The sequence below is a fragment of the Myripristis murdjan genome, chromosome 22 (genome assembly GCF_902150065.1).
Source record: "Myripristis murdjan chromosome 22, fMyrMur1.1, whole genome shotgun sequence".
Lineage (NCBI taxonomy): Eukaryota > Metazoa > Chordata > Actinopteri > Holocentriformes > Holocentridae > Myripristis > Myripristis murdjan.
This window is the reverse complement of record NC_044001.1, coordinates 14,196,247-14,212,370: the sequence shown is the minus strand read 5'-3', so window position 1 is coordinate 14,212,370 and position 16,124 is coordinate 14,196,247. Positions and strand designations below refer to the sequence as shown.

General features: G+C 41.8%; 2 protein-coding genes across 3 annotated transcripts in view; one reads left to right on the top strand and one right to left on the bottom strand.

The window, feature by feature from the left end:
* Positions 1 to 851, bottom strand: part of cnksr1 (connector enhancer of kinase suppressor of Ras 1) — a 32,677-nt gene extending 31,826 nt beyond the window's left edge. The window contains exons 1-2 of the mRNA XM_030045200.1: positions 801 to 851; positions 120 to 386 (exon numbers count right to left, since the gene is read on the bottom strand). Coding sequence (XP_029901060.1) covers positions 120 to 171 — 52 coding nt within the window. The 5' untranslated portion in view covers positions 172 to 386; positions 801 to 851. The remainder of the gene's footprint in view (positions 1 to 119; positions 387 to 800) is intronic.
* Positions 94 to 16,124, top strand: part of rps6ka1 (ribosomal protein S6 kinase a, polypeptide 1) — a 61,837-nt gene continuing 45,806 nt past the window's right edge. The window contains exon 1 of one of the 2 annotated variants that reach the window (XM_030045201.1): positions 94 to 304. In XM_030045201.1, coding sequence (XP_029901061.1) covers positions 170 to 304 — 135 coding nt within the window. In that variant the 5' untranslated portion in view covers positions 94 to 169. Of the gene's footprint in view, positions 305 to 8,501; positions 9,160 to 16,124 lie in introns of those variants that run through there. The other variant, XM_030045203.1, reaches the window with a different exon arrangement.

Genomic DNA, 16,124 nt, shown 5'->3' with positions numbered 1-16,124 from the left:
CCTCCACCTTTCTCTTCCAAGAGGATTTGTGTGGCGCTTCTATTTGCGACTCACTTGTCCGTGCCAAAGTAAGTACCTGTGAGGCGATCAGGGGCGTAAAAAAGCGCAATGGTCCTCACCTTGGAGCCATTCGCTGACTCTCTCCTCGCTCCACGACGTTATAGGCTCCATGCTCGGAGTCCTGCTGCAGTCGCTTATTCAGTTCCCAGCCGTGCTCGCCGACTTCTACCTCTCCGGATCGCTGGAAGTTGATCCTGATTCGGAGTCCGACGATGACGAATGGCACTCCCCTTTACAGGTACAGGTAAGCTTCCCCTGCTGTCGGCCAATAGTTCAGAGCCGCCGGGCTCGACCGGGAACTCAGACCCTCCTCCCCCACCTCATACCTGAAAAGTGGGCTGGTGTGTGAATGGAGTTACGCCACTTTCCTTATAGTTTACTCTCATGCATTACAACATCTAGCGGAAAATATTTGCAACCTAGTAGTATAATAGCCTACATGTAGAGGAAAGTAGGCCCACTATAATATCAGCATGTGCAGGAAAAGCACTGCACTATATATCCCTATTTATAGGATCAGGAAGTTCTGTAAGGTAAACTTATATATGAATAAGAATATTATTGGGATATTACTGTGGAGCCATAGGAATTTAGTGGGGGGGGGGGGGGGGGGGGGGAATGCAAATCATGCGATTAGATCACTCACAAGCACATTATTGAGTAGCACCCATAACACCCTTAATACTATAATACCTATTACCCACTCCAACCAGCCCCATCACACCTCCACATTCACTCACCCTTGTGCAGTGTGAAGGCTCCGTGTTTTCCCTCACAAGTTTCACTTTGACGGATTGATTAGCACAAGACTTCTGACTGCAGCGGCTGTAAGGGGAAATATCTTATAGGGCTAATTCCTCCCATAGGGCGGCAGGTCTAATCCTCTTTCCAAAGTGCACAGTTACAGGCTTCTCTTGCGGGGACGGCGCCGGAAATGTCACCGATGTTGATCATTGAATCGAGTGTTGACTTGCGTTTGCCCTTATGAAAAACTTCACGCCGTTGCCTTATCAATATTTTATGAGGGCGCAACGTCTGCCATGTTAACATTTGCAGTATGAGTTGCTTGCTAAATTATTCACAGTATCAGTGATTGCATAATGATGCACAAGCCTCCTGAGCAACTCATTCATGGATAATTTATCTTCATGAAGTGTGGAATATATTCTGTTTATAATATATTTATCAGCGGATCAGTAAAATGTCAAAACAGAGAGATTATATAAAATTGCTATGGGGATGCTGTGCATGTGTTATAGTTTGTTTTGTGGTTATTCGCTATGTGCTACATGGTCTGTTGGGGAATTCAGAGACTTAGTTTGCTTTTCAGTACTTTAATTTATTATAATTTATTTTCCATACGCACATATAAAAGTTACTGTTATCACCATGGAAGATAATATTATTCATAACCTATAAAATCTGACTGTGGGACATAACATGATGGCCTGAGTGATGCAGTCATACCATCCAAGTGTTACCTTTTCAAATCTCTGAAGCAGTTTATGGTCAGTTCTCCAGTGTAGCATAATTAAGAGCTTCTTGTGTCAGTAAACGAATCTTGTCTTCAAATTGTGAGCCACAGTAGGAAATATTTCCAAGTGTTTCTTGTGCACTCATTTATTACACAACAATCCCAAATTAATGTGATGTTGAATGTTCTTCCAAGAGTAAAGGGCAATGTCTGGTGAAAAGGTTAACCATGACAGAGCTGCCCTCTGATATCTGGCACCCCCTGCTGTTATTCTCTTTCAACCACCAGACAGAGGGATGGGAAAAAGGGAAAGGGTTCGTAGAAAAGACTGGCTTTAATATGTCAACAGACTGAAATGGCCCATCATCTCTATGTCCTTGCTAAAAATGCCATATATCATAATCTAAAAATTTCTAGAATAAGAGATTTTGGGCCATATTCAAGATTAAAATGTAACTTTGTTGATCAAAGACTGTCTCAGATAGAAACCGTGTTTATAATTGCTTCAGGTCTGAATAGATTGGCATGAAACTCCTCCAACAAGTGTTAGACAGGGTTTGACATAAGGGTTGTATTATTATATCATATAGGTTTTGTATTTTGTATTTTTTTTATTTATTTTTGGAGCCAACTGACTTGCCTACCAACAGACTGTATTGGCTGGTTGCAGCTAAAAACCCATGTATTCCATGTTTGCACCAGCATGCATGTGTGATTATAAGCTGCGCTGAAAAATACACGCCCTCACACCTTCTGTCTGTTTTGGCCCATGTCTGCCTCGCCGTCCAGTATCAATAGATCAAGAGTGGCAGGAGGTTGAGGCCATGATTATAAATGCTGACTGGATCACTGCTGAGTCAAGATGCTCTTTACTTCTTGATATCAAAATATATCAGTGCAGTTTAAATAATAGCCCGACCAGTAAAGGCTGATTTTAGACAATGGAAACCCACTGGATTGTAAAAGTCATGCCCATTTGTATGTGTCCAGTGGGAAATATTATAAGCGTCAACCATGCTCTTGTATGGTGCAGTGCTTTCACACCAATATGAGGTGTAGCCTACTTTTTGTGTTTTTTGAGCTAAACTCCATATGCAATTACTTTAATATTGGATACAGTAATATTGTACAGTGGGCAGAGCCAGTGTTCACACATGGTGCTCCTAGTATTACTTGACTTGACTCTATTCCCTCTAAATTTTAGGTCCACCTGACATCTTTTATTATTGCATGTTGATGTTTTTTCATGCATTTTATTTTAGATGTTTTTCTGTATTTGACTATTTGGAAGCCCCGACAGCCTTTCAGAGCACAATTTACTAAAGATACATAGAACTGGGGAGATCACATGTGCTATTTACTTATTTACTTACATTTCTTTATCCTTATGTAACTTATCTTGAATCTAGTTTTGTTGAAGGTAGCCTGTATATTGTACTGCTAAAGTAGAAGCAGATACTGCACTGATGCAGCCTATTTTGTCTATATTTCCTTTTTTATATTTCCTTTGTGATTTTTTGTGTATTTCATATATGCATTGAAATAGCTTTTGTTTATATTGAATCAGCACACCCACTTGACACTCTCCTATTTATAACATCTGTGTGTGCTCATGTTTTTAGACGTGATGGAGACCTCAGTGGCCCCAAACATTGTTTTCTAAATAATTACCCTGCATGTGGAAAAATGTGTGGGTTTGTTTTCCACTACAGGAGTAGGTGTAGAAACATCCTGATACAAATCCCAAAGTCAGCGCTGATCTTTTCTCGTCTTTTTTGTTTTGTTTGATTCACCTTCGAGTGCAAATCAATGACATGACGATCATTTGCGCATGTTGCCGGTTTTCTTTTTTGTCTCACATAGCCTTACTAGTGTTTTTCTATGAAGACCTTGCCCTTGGACTGCTTTTTTTGCCCAGCCCAAATACCTGAGACACAGAGTCAAGTCTCGACGTGCTGTTTCTGCTTGACAGCACTTGTATAATTACAGTCATAAGCTTTGGGATCCAGTGGTCTTTGTCTGCCATTAGGAATCATTGGTGTTACTGCAAGGAATAGCATAAGTGACAAAGGAGAGTACAGTAAAACTAACTATGGTAGCATAGGTATTTTACAATGTTTGGCCAGAGTCTCTAATCACAGTCTCTCCGTCTCTGTCTCTGCTGACCAATATTAACCTCCAAATCAATCAGCAAGCCCACTGTCTTTTTTAACCATCTCAGTGATAGATGATTACTCTGCTGATGTTTGGAATCGAATTACACTGTAGCCTGTATGTGTATCACTTCTGTGTGGCATGGAGTGATTCTTCAGTCATTACTGTACAATGCTTCTGTCTTCTGCTGCCACACAGTCCATCAGCAGAGACTAGATAATTACCCTTGCACCACTATTGAGCAGCTAATTAATTTGTTCTATATGCAGCAGCCTCATTAAAAGAGCACTGATCCCTGTGCTGCAGACACATCCTCACTCAAGCCCACTTGAGCAGGAACTATCTTGAAAGGTCTAGAAGTGCTAACACACCCAAAGCATTATCTGTAGCACTGAAATGAAGTGCAGCGACGACATGTGAGGAATGCCTGAATGCCTGTCTGTTTCTTGAATTCAGTAACAACATGTAAACTATGTCCATTAGTCCATTAGTCAGTTTCCTGTATTTAACATTCAGTTGTACTGTAACTGTGTTATTGAATGCTGCGGTACTCTGGTCTTTAAGAGTCAGCGCCCAGTGCCTCTGTTGCATCAACAGAGTAATCCGCTTGGATTATCTGAATCTATCGCTTTAAGCATAAATTCTATTTTAATCTACTTTAGATGCATTGCAGCTTTACTCATCTTTTCAAGGGTGCCTCTGGCCTATTCAAATGGCGGCCCGTGGGCTACATCCGGCCTAGAAGCAACTTTCGAGTGGCCTGGCCAGTTTGAGCTAAATAGGCTATTTTAATGGCAATTTGTAATAATATCTTATTTAAAACTAGTGTGAGGAACAACAGGATATCTTTTTATCAGTTTATAGAGTCACATATCAATGCTTTCTCATGCAACATAATTGCAACCGCGCCTAGTCACAACACTGCAAAAAGTCAAAATCTTACCAAGATTATTTGTCTTATTTCAAGTAAAAATAAAAAAAAAAAAGCAAATTTTTACTTGTGACATGAGTGAACAAGTAAAAATTTGTTTGTTCCATTGGCAAAATTTGTTTCTTGTTCCAAGCTAATTTTCACTTGTTTCAAGTAAATTTTCACTTGAAACAAGTGAAAATTGTCTAAAGACAAGTTATTTCTGAGCTGATCATGTCTTATTTTAAGTGTAATGAGATATTTTGACTAGAAATAAGACATTTTTACTTGAAATAAGACAAATAATCTTGGTAAGATTTTGACTTTTTGCAGTGAAGTAGGCAAGTGCTCTGTTGAAATTATGCCATATTCAGACATATGACCAAAAATTCATTCATTTATTCGTGTTTGTTTAAAATTTGTCATTACTGGGGGTGCCCTGGTGGCTCAGTGGAAAGAGTACATACCATGTACGAAGGCTGAGTCCTGATCACAGCATCCTGGGTTCAAATCCAACCTCAGGCCCCTTGCTGCAAGACAACCTGTCCCTCTCCCCTGCCCCCCCTGCCTCTCCCCACTGCAACCGTCAAATAAAGCAGAAATGCTAAAAAAAAAAAAAAAAAAAAAAAAAAAAAACTTTAAACAATTGCCAAAAGCTAAAAAAGGTTGCGGAAAATGTCTGGCCCATCTACATTTCTTGCTTTTAAAATCTGGACCAACCAAATTTGTAATTGAATAACCCTATAATGCAAAAGAAAGAGAGAGTTTAGTAATTATTAAAGACCTCTCCTGGCTCTTTCATACAAGATAACTATAATATGTCTTTTTGCATGACGCCGCTTGCCGCCAATCAATACGTGCAAAAACACACCACACATGCATTTGCACACACTTGCATCACTTGGTTCCCTCATCTGGTGGGGCTAAAGTAGAAGTGGGCACTGTATTTGTGAGATTTCCTCCTGCATCCCGATACATGGTGGTTAAAGTGAATGTGATCTGCTGTAGAACTAAAGTGAGAATATATTTGCATCTTAATAACACTGTTTACTGCAATGAGTGAATTTACAGAGCACGGGCTGACATGATACATATTTTAGATCTGTTCCTCTGCTCACCATCACCTGATCTCTCACTCGTTTTTTTTTTTTTTTTTTTTTTTTAAATCAAACTGAAAAATGAGGCCAAAAGATGATGTAATGCTGGTATCATTCATTCAGTCTCAGCTGCATGTTTTTGTTTGGGGACGAAAATGTGCCATATTTTGTTTCGGGTCAGATAAATAATGTGCCTGTCTAGGTTTTGACAGGCCCTCCACACACACACACACACACACACACACACACACACACACACACACACACACTCATTCAAGCTTAACTCCTGCATCAATACTGCAGTAAATATCTGTAATGCCAGTTGGAGGGGAGTCTTGCTCTGTTGCACATGAGTGGCAGACTGGACTGGGCTGAGTCATATTACCCATGATCCTTCACTTCTAGCCAATGATGGGGTGGGGTGTCCCCGAGGTCCCTGCCAGCCATGGAGATGGGAGACCCCTCTGAGTCACATCTGTCACCTGTGATGTCATTACAGGATCATGAGGGGAAAGGAAGTAGAGATTCCCCATTGCCCTTATATGGACATTAATTGAACGTCTGTGCTTCTTACATTGTAATTTAATGGAAACCCTCCCCCTATTGGATATACAATAGATATAACTTCTACAGTGGCAATGCATCAGTCAATAATATACCAGTAGATAAAGAGTATATTTTTTCCAACTGGCCTCTAGTGATCTTTATCAATAAAGCGCATTGCCTCTGAAGAATAAAAGCAGAAAAAGAAGCCTTTTCCCCATTCACAGACTTCTCCGACGAAACTTTTCATGCCCCGTCCTGGATCTCCTTCTTTTTACTGTTTCCTATTCTATCTGTTTTTTTTTTGTTTTTTTATTACACCCTGCATGGCCACTTTCACTGTAGGCTCATACTGTATGTTTGGGATTTATCACATCTTCCAGCACGGCCATAAACAATGAGAAATGTTCAGCATCCAACTGATCTACTGGCACCCTTGAGGAGGAAAGGAGAGAGCGGTAGTTATCCTATATATAATGGAGAGAGGGAAGAAAATAAGAGAAAAGAAGATGAAAGGTACTAAGGGAGGGGAAGAGGAGAGGAGAAGGGAAGAGAAGAGGTGAAAGAGAAGTTGTGGTGCAGCTGCACTACAGAACAAAGACCAATATAGTATTATGAGGTACCGTGAGGTTACCTGTAGCAGCTGCTAATCCATCACAGAGACAAACCAAGGGGTTAATTAGAGCTCAGGGATGGCATTGACTTTGAGTGTTACCTACAATGTGAGAGTGATGGATAACCCTTCCCCTAGGTGGCGTTATCTCACCTTCCAACCATCCTCTGAATAATGTGGTAATGTGTGTGTGAGCCTTGAAAAATGCCTCAGCTGCACATGGACCTCCAGAGCTTTGGAAGGTAAAAGGAAACATTATGTGGCTTTATTTTTCTCTCTTCAGTGATTTTTCACACTCTCAGTACTGATGTGGCGATGTTAACCTTTAAAACTGATGCCGTGGTGTGCAAAAGAAAAGGGATCAAAAATAGGCATTACATGTTTTATTCTACTGAGGGAGCACAAGCAGTCTTACCCCAGATTTACTGCATGATGTGAGCATGTTTTGTGCATGAAATAAATAATTAAGATAACATGTTAACAGCTAGCCTATAGTGCCATGTACATGGTTGTTGCCCTACTACCAGATACAAAGTCCAAAAGCAATAACGCGTTTCTAGTGTCAGGAACTTGATATGCAATTACTCAAGATAGGACATGTTGCTATGTTCAGTTGTTACCTGTACATTTGTCCTTTATGTGTCTCAAAGCTTGATGCCATGTGTTTGCTTAGTAACAGGTTGGCATAATGAACATGACTTTTACCTACATTTTGCTTATAAGTGGACCACACGTTCATCAGAAGAGAGACAGCACATCTGATACTCCACGCTCTGTTCTGCTTAATTTCATTTTTTGTTCCTATAAAATGCCATGCCTTCATCTTTATTTGGATCAAAAAATTATCTGATCCTCACCGAGGTGGTTTGATGCTCTCCAGTTGCCAATAGTAACCAAACCTGGCCAAGAGCGGAATCCACTCAGCAGTGAATGAAGCAAAGAAAGGCTGAGGGTGGAGGGGTGTATTATTATATCACTGAGTGTTACAAGGACCATTAGAAATGCTATTGTCAATGAAAAGCATATTGCATCAATGTAACATCTAGACAGAATTAAAACCCCACTATTCTGCTCTATCCGGTTCTATTCCATGCTATGCTATAAATTGCATTGTATTGTGTAATCAATTATGTTATGCAATTTTGCAACGTGGGATGTTTTTAGGACTAAAAACAATGGAGGTGTTGGTGTATAAGCAACGTGGGTTTCAAGAAAGTGAACAAAATACTGTTGCCTCCAGCTTTGGGAGACGCAGAGCCACTCTGGACATGAAAAGTCACTTGCATGCACTCTGCATTGCCCAGCCCTTCCATCATGATGATCGTGATAATTCAAAATCGCATAATAACCAGCACCACATACTGTATCTTCCATCCTGTTTTGCTGTGATGGATGATTGACAGGCTTTCCATTCAGGGCCATTCATCAACAGAGGAAGGGCTCTGCTTTTTTTTTTTTTTTTTTTCTCTCTCTCATGTGCACCTGCTGCACCACTGGCATCAAAGCAGCACCGTTCATTCAACAGCCCACAATGTGCATTACGTATTTGCAGTTCATCCGTCCGCCAGAGGATGGCATGAGCAGAACTGGGCGGAACGAGCGAAAAGGGGGCTGGATAAAATCCTACTGGAGTCTGCCAATAACAGCTCGGGTTGGTGCCTTCTCGTACTACAGAGCCACACTGAGGTCTTTGCGCACATCGCTACATTGGGAATCTGGTGGACAGAGCCGAGTCTCCCCCCCCGCTCACTGCCCGATAGAAATCACAGCCAGGAAAGGAAACGCAAGATTTGATACGCCGTCGATTGCAAAGACAGCAGGGACTCTGGTTTATTCCCCGTGGTGGCATTAGCTCGCTGCACGGCACTATCAAGACAGCTTGGACTGCGCTCCCTTCCCTCTCCTGTCAGAGCTTAGTAGCCAACGCGCGTACTTGTCAAAACGGGCTTTATTTGTGTTTGCTCTCAGCTGGATTACCATTTCCATCAAATATCTTGAAGTTGGCAGCCGGCGGCGACGTTTCCCCAAGGGCTTACAATTGTTTGTAAACCCCCTCGTTGCGCTTGCTACACGCGTCTCCTTCATTGAGCAGATACTCAAGTGCTTGTAAATCTTCTGGACTTGGACTTGGGACCCCAGAAGGAGCTTCGGTGCTGCACCTGACAGGAGCGGCTCCAAGGAATCTGGCGACAAGAAACTCGTATCCTGCTTCCGAAGCTGAGGGGAAACTCAAAATCCTGCAGAAATGCCTCTTGCACAGATCGCGGAGCCATGGCCCACAATGGAACTAGTGCAGCTAGAAACAGAGGTAATGAATCACAGGTGAAATGTGTGGTGCTCTTCTTTTTCTTTTTCTTTTCTTTTCTTTTTTTGGGGGGGCTTTTATTGAATCAAACTGCGCCTCAGCTTCAAGTGAAACATGAAAAGGTGCAGGAGTGTTTCAGCGACAGCAGCGTCTGATAGCACGTCAGCCCTGCTTCAACCATTAAGGTGCTGAACAGTCAGTGTCCGCTCTCTGGAAACCATGGGTTGTAAAGTACTTAGGCTACTTCACCTGCATACAAAAGTAAGATAATGCATCCTAAATAGATAACAATACTTATAAAACATTGACGGCATTGAATGATAAAGTTTTTAATTGAGCGCAGCCCCCAAACTAGAAAGCCATAGTTCCGCCTAATGCACCACTAATGCTTTTTGATTTGATTCAAGTGTCCACCGGTAAGGAATTTACCGGTGAAAGAATTTAAAGGGGAATACAGCCGGTTTTGGAGAAGTGACGTAGCACATCCCACATTGCGAGCTCGTGAGCAACAACTCTCTATCAAAGCTCCTGACAAGGCAAGCGGTCCGAGTCTTAAATCTCATAGCAATGATTATCCCCCTTTGAGTGTTTTGTCATGTTCCATGCAGGCATGTGTATGAATGGCATCACACAAAAGGGGTTGAGGAGAAACACTTTTTTCTCTCTCTCTCTCTCTCTCTCTCTCCTTTATTGGAATCATATGTTTATGATCAGCCCACAGGCCAAGCTGTTCACTTTGTCCTCAGAGATTCACCTGGATAGTCAGAGATGGTCACAGACCGAGACAGAGCTCAGGAGGTCAGACAGTATCCTGTTTGGATGTTTACATCTTTGGATATAAGATTCTGTTAAGTCACATAACTAACAATACCCCTCGCATGCCCCGTCCCAGATGTCCCATTTGCAGATGTTTTAAAAATGTATCTCGTGCTAAAAGTGAGCAGCAGTCACTGCATCATGGATTGATTTATTGAGCATGGAATTTAATATAACTACAATGAATGTCTATGAAATCAAACCTGTTTTCCATAAAAATCCTACATATTTCATCTACACCTTAGGATAAAGAAGGGGAGGGTCGATTTCCTGTAGTCCAGACATAAACACAAAGCAGACTGTTCTGACGCAGCAGGCTGCATCATAGACAGACTATTAGTATTCATGAACACTTTGTATGCTTCTTTCATATGCTAGTTGAAAAGTGAGCATGCATTACAGTAAACATCATTGATATCATGGTCTGTTTCCATGTATCAAACTGAATTTCAAAGTATTGATGATCTATCGACTTTCTGTTTGTGCTGAAACTATAAAGATTTGGTTTGTTCGAGTCACTCTCAAACAAATAAAGAATGATATAATAGAAATGGCTCCTCTCCAGAGCCACTTTGCAGCATTTCTGTCCCTTGCCTATTCCAGAAATAGTACAAGCACTCTCAAACTGAGCCAAAAGCTGGAAGCTTTTAGCTTGGTTTATTCACTCATACAAATGGTTACAAAAAACAACTGAGTGAGAGAGGAAATAAACTGTACAGGTGAGACAAAGAAATCCTAGACATGTCACTGTGAGTAAAAAAAAAAATGAGATGGCAATCACGAGACCAGAAAGAAGATCAGCGTGCATGAAAGTAAGTCAGTTTCCCCACTGATTGTGTTAATGAAAAAATCTTTCCTGTGGCGTCTTTAAATTTCCTGCTCAGGAATGCCCACAGTTATGGAATGCACATTGCAGGATTGAAAAAACGTTTCTGAGACAAGGTTTCCTCAGGAGACCCTCAGGAGCCAGTTCTTGGGCTACTGTAGGATGAGGGTTAATCCTTTATGTAACCATCACATTATGTCTGCACTGGGCCGTGTGCTCGCTCTGCATTGCAAAGGGTCCGTGCAGCAGCCTGTGTCACATTAGACTGAACTGGTTTCAAGTAAATCACTTACTGTGTCTCTTCCTGTTCCTGCTAGTAATTGGATATCTGTAGGATTGTCCCGCGGTAAGAATTAGCTCTTTTGAATTAGCCCGGTCAGTTAGGCAGCTAAAGCAAGTATCCGATTCTGTGTTTTGTGTTTCTGGTCCCATCGATGAGTGGCTCGGAGCAAAATTGCATTACACCACATCCTCCATCAGCGTTGCAGATTGGGGCAATTAATGAATGCATCTCACCCGAGCTGTTTTATTATAAATGAAGCTCGTTTTTTTTTTTTTTTCCCTCCTAACTCAATTATGTCTGAATAATACTTCTCCAATCTGACAGATTTGATGGGAGCTAAAATTTGATAGGACATGGGTCAGAAAGAAAAAGATGATGAGGAAATGAGGTAAGATGTGGTTGGCCCTATTTTTAAAACCCATCTTTGCTCGTCATACCCAGCGTCTAATTTATGAAATTCTAATGAAGTCTCACATCAATGAACCTGTCACTGTCTCCGTGCTGAAAAGACGTCTTTCTAGTCATCCCAAAAGTCCTACTACCAGTGACATAGGAATTATCGATTGTGCGCTCGGAGATAGCTGTGATTGATTTGATTACAACAGCCTGTGTCAGTGGGAGTGGGATCTGTGCCATTCAACTCCATCACAAATCTATCTGCCGGCTGCAGGGCTCCGTTCTTTGGAGTCTGATGGCACATGAGAGGTGCAGATCAGGGCTCAGTTTGATTGATTGAGCAGAGAAAGACATATTCGAGATCATGCCGGTACATTTTTTTTTTTTGACCGGCAATAGGAGACAGCAAACGCAGATTGCCTAGACATACGGACAGATGGACCAATAGACAGGCAGTGTGGGCTGAATTGGATATTAGAAGAAGAAAGAGAGCACCTGTGAGACCATGATTAAATCAGTTTATTATACTTAGCCTATAAGATCAAAAATCGCCTTTGACCATGAAAGTCAGTTTCTCAAATTTATTCTATACAGCTTCTTATGTTTATACATGTATGCAAACACACATAGTGGATGATATGACATGCCTGTTGATGTGTCATGAATGGAAATCAGATCAAATGGCTCTTGTGCCAGATGCTGAGGCATATAAACAAGAAAGAAGTGCGCAAAGAGACATTCAAACATCATTATCAAACCATGGTGTGGTGTGTCTGTTCACTAATCCTCAGTGAATCATCTTGGATAAATGCACTTCAGCAAATCATCCATGTTTTGCCCTGGTTGAGTCATTACCACCTGCATTAGCCACTGGCGTCACCAGGTTAACACAAGGCCCCCATGTGATCTGATTCACGTTCTTATCGCTCTGTAGTTTTGGCAGATTGCCACTGCATGCATGCTGTGTGTGACAAGCCCCACCCATCAGCCTTGACACACCGGTGCAAGCCTTCACCTCTGCTCCATGACCTTTTGTCTATAAACTCGCCATATGTTAAAGTGAGACTACAAGCCTGTCCCGCCGAAAGCAGGGAAATTGAAAGATAGCAGGACTGAACAAGCCTAGCGAGTGAAGGAGAGCGAGCTGGTTCTGTTGGAGTGGAGCCTTTGAGATTATTACGCAACCGACCATGGAGTGGAAAGTTTAGGGTTAATAAACGTGTGCCATTGTCTAGCCTCAAGAGCCAGGCGCGGTCGGCAGTGTACCTCAGCTGCTTGTATCTGTGTGTCTGTGTGTGTGTGTGCATGCTCCAGAACATGCACAGGTTCAGTTCGCATGCATTCCTTGCTCTGTGTGTGCATGTGTGTGTGTTTGTGCATATGCGTTGGCTTAGCTGCAGCTAATCTGGGTGTGACCCGTGGAACACCTGGGCAGGGCTAAGGGAGTGGAGGAGGGGTAGATGGGTGACTACACAGGCATGTGATAACACAACCCCGAGCCCAGTAGGTGCCCTGCGTGCGTAAGCCCTCACTCTCTGTGAATTAAAATTAAAAGTTCTCCTAGTTTGGTGACGTTAAGTCTATCCTTAGCTTCCCTCCTCACCTCACTTCCTCAGAGTCAGATTTATATGAATGAAAAAATAGCTTATGTGTAATGTGACCTGTTGTCAATACTCAGTTGCAGGTGTGATCACAGGAAATGTAAATAGGCATGCAGATGATTACAGGTACCAAGAAGAGAAAGTGTATTGTGTTCCTTGGTTGCCTAGCTACAGGGCAGTGCTGCTAATCATACTGTAAAAATGTAGATTTATCTTTCATCTGCACATAACAGCATTACTCCCCAGATGTTTACTTTGCCTTAATTATACATGGCAGCTGTATGTTTGTTTGTAAGTCTGTATTTGGTATGTTTTGCTTTCTTGTTGTGGACTCGCATGTGCTTTGTATCTGTTTACTTGTTTGTATTTGCATAATGAGCATCACTTACCTCCATGTGATTCAAAAAATGCTTTTGATAATGCGCGCCTTGGACTCTGAACATATTTATGTGTGTCTGTTTAGTCTGTGTGTGTGTGTGTGTGTGTGTGTGTGCATGTCTGTGCTCTCATTGAGGAAGCCCAGGGGAGGGAAAGCACAGTTAACTGGGCCACTTGGATCAGCCATGCACAGCTAATGAGGTTGAAATGTGTTGAGCAGCAACCTCGGGAAGCAATAGCTGACCACACACACACACACACACACACACACACACACACACACAAAACACATTCGCAGACAACTGCAGTCGCACACTTAGGATTCCAATGCCTTGCTCCTTGCCATCCTGGGTTAAACTACTATAACCACACACACACCCCCCTCATGCAGAGAAAATGAGGTGAAGGAAAGTCATAGACAGTTGGGTTAGTAGGCAAGATTTCTGTTTTTTTTTTTTTTTCTGAGAACAAGAGAGATGTGCTGACTTTTTTTTTTTTTTTAGGGAATGGAAACCTTACACTGACTTCCTCAACTGGTTGTGCTCTTTTGGTTTTCTATGAAATCATCACTCCTAAAACACTAAACATGTGCGACTGACTTCCAAACCATGCCTCAGCGGCTTAATTACTTCCATTTCTCCCATGCTATCTCACTTACAACATAGCTCTTACAGCTTTTACGACTGGCATGGTTCACCCAAATTAAATTGCCTCCCCTGAAATCGTGATTAAAGTCCAGCAGGAGGAACCGATGGTCTGCAAAGTGGCTGGGGCCGTACACATTATCCAGTTCATAGTTGCTGGTTATTGCCGGTGTGAAGCACAAAGTAGAGAGAGGGAAGTTAATTCATCTTGTTGCCAAATCCACCAATCGATCAACACAGGGGAGAGTGTATTGTGAGCTGTTAAAGCTAGAGTGAATTAGGTCCACAGTTTTTCCTCTGTGCAATAGTAGGTCTTTATTTCCCTTGAACATAGAAGAGCTTGGCAAAGTTGCTCTCTCTCTTTCTCTCTCCCTCTCTGCCTCCTTGTATGTCCCGCACTTTGTACCCCTCCTCTTTATAGCGCTATTGTATAAGGCCACTGCTTGTCATTGTGTTGACCTCCTCTGCTGCCATGCTGTCTGTTTTGTTTTGCGCAGTCTAAAGGAAGAGAGCATGTAGAGGAAACGCACGGCTTCAGGGTCGCCCCTCTGTAGTGCAAAAAACAAAGCACAAAGCGGATGAAGGGGGAGTCGTTATTTAGTTTTGCTGTGTTAAGGTACAAATGTTTCCCTGTCTTTCCGTGTGTGTGCTCATGTGAATATTGTGTTTATTTTTGTATACAGCAGTTCATACGTTTGCTGTTTTAACATGACAGGTGAGCTGGGATAGTCAAATCATGTGACATCTGTGATTTCAAAGCTAGCGATGATTTTTTTTTTTTTTTTAATGCATTCATCTGGGACATCTGAACAGCAGTAACAGGTCTTTGTTGTATCTACTGCACTCCATCTTGTAGGGTGATATTGAGTTTAATGATGCTCAGAGTCGATTGAAGTGAGGACCCTGTAGATTCAACTGACATTGAAGTGGAGAAAAGCATGTAATTTGATGGTTAAGCCGAGTTTCTTATCGTTGGATGAGCTCACTGATAGATTACAAGCTTGTTTCACATCTCCACGGAGGGAAATCTGTCTAAATATATTTTAGAACGCGTCTTACTGCAGCAGCAAAAACAATGCACAACAGTAAATCTGATACATAATGCTTATTTTCAGTCAAAACAGTCACAGTTAGCATTTTTATGTAAAGAACTTATTCACACCTAATAAAACACTGTAACAAAAAAAAAATCATGAAATAATAGGCCTATTAATTACTTAAAGGCAACTATCGAAAGTATCAAGGCATGGGCTACAGTGACATGTTCAGTACATCAAAAGTAAAAGTAAACATTGCAAATAAAAGCCACACCAAGCAAAATAAATAACATTTTAAAAAATAGAATTAACTTAGCTATTCAATATACAAATCTTAGGCTAATTGTTTGATACATAGCTGTGGAATAAGTGTAATCCAGTTTTGCCTGTCCCGTGCATCTTCTCGTGCACAAATCTCAAAAAACAAAGCCGGTATGGGGTGCCAGCATTTCAATAGGGGGCGCTGTACTGCACCCACTGACGGGGGGTTTCAGTGTGTACATGCCATGAGTCAGCCAGACAGCCAGTCTTACTGACAGGGAAATTTTGCCTCAGTGTCTGTCTGGCATCCTTAGATCTTACATGTGTAGTGACTGGTGACGCTAATATGACTTGACATTATAACCCATCATTGTTCCTGCTTTAAAATACCATCACAGGTATCCCACAAATGTCCTTCATTTCATTGTGTTATATGGCTTGGAGTGCGGGAGAATGATATACACATCCGATCAACTAACCTGACTCAGTTAGACACTCACTTTCACTGTATGAACACCGTGTTGATTCTCGGAAGAGCCGTCGGCAAGCCATTGTTTTACAAATAACAATGATTACGCTTTTCAGGCAGAACTTACCTACTGGGGGACAGATGAGCGATGTGCGTTTGTGTGTCAGCCTTAGATTATTGGTTTTGCCGGCAGACTAGCAAAGTGCTGGATACAATGCATAGCCGCCACCCACACAGTCTTGCAAATACCCTCTCCT